This window comes from Abramis brama (genome assembly GCF_963993115.1).
Source record: "Abramis brama genome assembly, chromosome: 6".
Lineage (NCBI taxonomy): Eukaryota > Metazoa > Chordata > Actinopteri > Cypriniformes > Leuciscidae > Abramis > Abramis brama.
The window spans coordinates 33,938,459-33,943,472 of NC_139968.1; the positions used below are offsets into that span (position 1 = coordinate 33,938,459).

The 5,014-nt window shown below is 34.6% G+C and overlaps 1 protein-coding gene across 1 annotated transcript; it reads right to left on the reverse strand.

The window, feature by feature from the left end:
• Positions 1-761: 761 nt before the first annotated feature.
• On the reverse strand, positions 762-3,871 carry LOC311084113 (ladderlectin-like). The gene is made up of 6 exons (XM_084115964.1): positions 3,782-3,871; positions 3,571-3,638; positions 3,243-3,388; positions 2,085-2,207; positions 1,175-1,286; positions 762-985 (listed from the first exon to the last, which is right to left on the reverse strand). The coding sequence occupies exons 2-6, from the start codon at positions 3,629-3,631 to the stop codon at positions 888-890; spliced, it is 540 nt and encodes a 179-aa protein (XP_083972090.1). The 5' UTR covers positions 3,632-3,638; positions 3,782-3,871; the 3' UTR covers positions 762-887.
• Between the last annotated feature and the right edge of the window lie 1,143 nt (positions 3,872-5,014).

Here is a 5,014-nt window from a genome sequence, read left to right on the forward strand (position 1 = left end):
GCATGACATAAAATTTAATATTAAAAAGAGTGTAATTATGATTGTTAAAACCCAAGAGGACCAAAAGATTAATTTTCCTTCTTTATATTTAGATGATAAAGCTTTAAATGTAGTAACTAAAGTAAAGTACCTAGGCCACATCATTAAAGATGATTTAAATGATGATGATGATGTGCAGCGCCAGTGCTGTAAATTGTATGGGCAAGCCAATATGCTGGCTCGTAAGTTTTCTATGTGTTCAGACGATGTGAAAATAACTCTATTCAGAGCATACTGTGCTTCCTTTTATACAGCCCACCTGTGGTGTAAATATTCTAAAGCAAAGATGAGAAAGTTACAGGTGGCATATAATGATGCTCTTAGAATTTTACTTAAGGTCCCAAGGTGGTCAAGTGCAAGTCAAATGTTTGTGGCTAATAATATACTCACGTTGAATGCTGTCTTGAGGAAGTATATGTATAGTTTCATATGTCGGATGAATGATTCTAAAAATAGTATCATAAGAGACTTAAACAATATTGTGTTGAGTGAAACAAGGTATTTTTCTTGTTTCTGGAAGCATTGGAGAGAAAGCTTGTATGTATTTTAATTTATTATGTTGTTTTTGTCTATGGATGTTGTAAGTTATTTATATGGACCCATGGGTCTGAAATAAAGAATTAATATCATTTAATGCTATTTTAATAACTATTTCCTCAAACCTTGTAACACAATATACTTATATTTTGACATACATTATCATCCACAATGCACAGTTTGCTTTTTCAATGCTTTTATTAATTTGAGGAATGTTTCAGAGAAGATACTGAAAAGAGATTAAAGTTTAGAAGATAGTTGATTTCAGAATAACATTTTTGACAATATAATGTCGGAAAAATGTAGTTCAATCAAAGTAACTGTGGAGCAGCATGACGGTCTCGCAGGTCCTTAACACAAATATAGGGCAGTGAGTGTGAACAGCGCGCATCGTTCCAGCAACGTTTAGCTGTAAGGTGAAATAATGAAATAAGTTATTCTGATCATTATAATGGTGTTAAAATCAACATGAAATGGAATATTTAATTTAAGGCACTTTGTAATATCCAAATTGAGTGATTTCATGTTACTGTATGATGTTAAATTGTAGGATTGTAAATTATAATTGAAAGTATTAAAAAACAGACTGCATTCTTACAGGTAAAGTTGATCTCCAAACATTTCTCGATACCCTTGTAATTGTTAGGTTCTCCAGCGCACCAGTGGGTATACAGAAACACAGTTCCGTCACTCCACATCCAATGTCCATCCTAAAGAGTGAAGAGAGAGAGTGAATACAAAGAGTGCACTACAGTTGTCAGACTTCAGGAAGAAGCCAATTAAGTTCAGATTTGAAGTAAAACCATCTTCATTAGAAACTTTGCCTTTTAAAGCTGAATTTTTATTTTTTAGACAAACAAATAGGTCTCTTTACACTCTCTTCTACAAATAATGTTGGGTTATTTTTTCAGTATGTTGGTAGTTTTCTTGTGCTACCCAGAGCTTGGGTCAGACGTAACAAACCAGGGAGTGTGTTATTTATCGCAGGCTTTTGCCACAGGTCACTTCAGGAGAGAGCGCAGCACCATCAAAATGGTGTAGGCCTATGTCTTCAGTAAAATACAGGTTTGTGTACATTTAATTTTATCTTTAAATTCGTTATTGTGCTGTATATTGTTTACATTTTATGCAAAGCAACATACAAAGGCGCCATGCGAGTCACCTTTTACACTAGTGTTGCATGATTTGCGTCAGTCTTTTCGACTGATGGAAACGTATGATGCCTTGCATAAAATTGTATTAAAAAATATACAGAACATAAATGCGTAGGCTATGATATTAAAATATGTTCTCAGAACTGTGCACTGATTGTTTATGGACGTGATGTATTCAGTCAAAGCATATTTCAGCTACGAGTGAAACGCAGGGCGGCGGTCTGAAGTTCTCCCGCTGAACATGACACAAGTTTTGACCCCATGCCAAATTATCCCCCCCCCCCCCCCCCCCCCATCCCCCCCAGTTTTTAACCCAGTGTTATTTTAGAGTGTAGGACACACGTTTGAACTTACTACAGCACTATGAGCACCAATCCAAGTACGTGTGGAAGAAGAAGGCAACAGACTCAGCAAGAAATCATTTTCCATTTTTTTACGCACAGATGCGAGGTTCGTTCCAAGACTTTGACAGTTTCTCTAAAGAGACAGAATATTTGTCAATATACAAAATCAAATGTTTTGTAGCATAAAGCAAAAGTGACAACATTTTAGACATTTGCAAACAAAGTCTGTTCTAATTGATCTATTGATAAAATCCTCGTAACAATTTGCACTAACAAGTAAAATTATGTAAATTTTACTGCTACTGCCCTCTACAACTTGCCTGTTATCAAGTAAAATCTACTTACTATTGAACTTCACATTCATTTGACATTTAATTGAAGTAATTAAGTAAATATTACTTAATAATATTTAATTTATTTAATTTCACATATAGAATAAAGTAACATCTACTTAACTAACTTAAGTAAATTTAACAAACTTTTTACTCAACAAAATAACACTGAATTAAACCACACATTTAAAGTGTATGCTTTACTTAGAAATATCTAAATAAATAATACAATAAATATTGTATAAATTCCATACTTTATCTAAGTAAATAAAATTAACAAAATACATGAACACAGAGACCATAATACTTGTTACACAATGACGGTAACATTCGATAGATCGTTTTTGAGTATGACTGTGTTATTTTGTTTGGAAAATGTATCCAGATGTCACAAAACGGCAAGTTGTAATCCTAACAACAAAAGCAATGATAAAATGGAGTAAATGCAGCTGGAAAACAGTGAAAAATAAACCTTATTAATTATTCATGGCCCAGTGCACGATGGGAACACCAGTATTAGAAAAGTTGAGTAGGTTTTACTTAATTTTATATCATTGATATCAACGGTTTAATTTCCACAAGCTTGAATTAAGTACTTATATAGACTTTAATTTGTTTTTTTTTAAATTCTTGCCTGAACTAGCTTTTCCATGTAGAAATTACATTTGTTTTTTTTTCTGTAGTATTTACTTCACCAGAGAATAATTTGGATCAGTTTAAATTAATAATTTGAATGCACTTATTGTGTACATACATGTCTTTACATCTGTCTTTTAAGATGTAGTTAAAGACACCTAATATTAAGTTTGACCAAATCATCTTGTTGTACACATTACCTCTGCTGTGATCCATTTAGCTGGATGAGAAAAGTACTTGTAGCATCGGAGTCTAAATTTCATCCATGTAGCGGGGCATTTTCTGGCTAAATCAACATCCAGTCCATCCAGTCCATCCAGGCCATTAACATCTCTTGTAATAGTCACTGCAAAGAATTTGTTTTTATTTTTTATTTATGTAGCTTATTTTGTGTTTGTGTGATAATTTGCTGAAAATATGTGTACTTTATACACTGTAAACTCCTTAATAACCACAGAATTATTAGTCAATAGAATATTTCATATTTCCAAAATGTTTAGGTTTTTACAAAATAAATGTCTTGGTTACCTTCTGTATTCCCCATGGAGAAGATAATGAAAAGAAGCAGACAACTTTTCAGCATTGCCATGATGAACCTGAAATGAATAAGCAGGAAAAGTTAAATGTCTGCATGCACTCATACGCTGCACACTGCGATTCTCAATGCATTTAAAAGACAAAGCTCAAAAATACTTCAGGTAGAACATTTATTCAGAAGGTTTCTGTTCCAAAAACTCACCTTGGTTTTCAAATTGTTGCCTTCAGCAGGTTTTGTGAAGAGCCAGAGCCTGTGCAATACAGTTATATTCTCATATCTATTGAGTGAAGAGGGGTAATATTTATACACATAATATCAGGAAGTAACAACCTGTGTCCTGTGCAAAGAACAAACGTTACCATTTATGGCATATTAAAGGGTAACTAAACCCCTGGTCAGAGCCTGACTCCACCCACTGGCAATATTTGAAAAAATGCTGTAAAAGTAGGCAGAGCCCAGTGGAGAGGGGGCGTGCATCTGAGACGCATCTCTCTGTAGGCAAGGGCATGGTTAGCTGGTTCCCTCTTAGGTCACCACCCACCACAACTTCCAATAGGAAAATTCAACTGCAGTAGCCACTGTTCAACCTGAAAAGGGCAGCACTCAGACATTTTTACACCATATATTGTAGAATTAAAACACTTTAAAGCCAAATGTCAAAACAATTACTTGAATCAATGAACAGCATTAATAAAGCCTCAGTTTTACAGATCATTAACTAAAAAAAGTTGTTTTAGGGTTTAGTTACCCTTTAAGAATGATAGAGAGGTCAAATGTTCAAATGTATGTGTGTGTCTTGAGTTGTTTGTGTGCGAGTGTACCAGGGTGCGATGTAAAATGTATTTATTTATTTATTTATTTTCACGTTTTTGCACTCCTATTTTTTAAGCAAATGTGACATGTATGGACATTTAACTAAGTTAGGTAAAATGAACAAAGAGCATAAGTAAATTTAACTTGGCCAGTTAGAGTTTGTGGAGTAATTTATACTTACTCATTTGAAGTTTACTTTGCAATACTCAATACATTTCACTCACTCTTTGTTTGTAAATCTTACTCAAACAATATACACTGAAAAAATAACTTGAAGGATTTACTTGAAATCCTTTTAACAATTAACACTTTGGGGCCTATTTTAACGATCTGAAACGCAAGTATCAAGCGCAAAACGCAAGTAACTTTGTGGGCGGGTCTTGGGCGCTGTTGCTATTATACCGGCGGGATAAATGACTCTTGCGCCCAACGCAAATCTAAAATGGGTTGGTCTGAAGTAGCTTCATTATTCATAGGCGTGGTTTGGGCGTAACGTGAAATAAACCAATCAGAGCGACATCTCACACTCCCTTTAAGAGCAGGCGCGCTTGTTCTATAGCGGATTCCTATTATAACGGCGGATTTGCCAGGCGCGCGCGAGGAGCGGTTCACAGCCGAGGA

Coding starts and splice junctions, on each gene's coding strand:
- LOC311084113 (XM_084115964.1), bottom strand. CDS start 3,631: ATGGCAATGCTGAAAAGTTGTCTGCTTCTTTTCATTATCTTCTCCATG. Junction 1,287..2,084: donor TTGGTGCTCATAGTGCTGTA/GTAAGTTCAAAC, acceptor TTCACTCTTTAG/GATGGACATTGGATGTGGAG. Junction 986..1,174: donor TTTGGAGATCAACTTTACCT/GTAAGAATGCAG, acceptor TTCACCTTACAG/CTAAACGTTGCTGGAACGAT.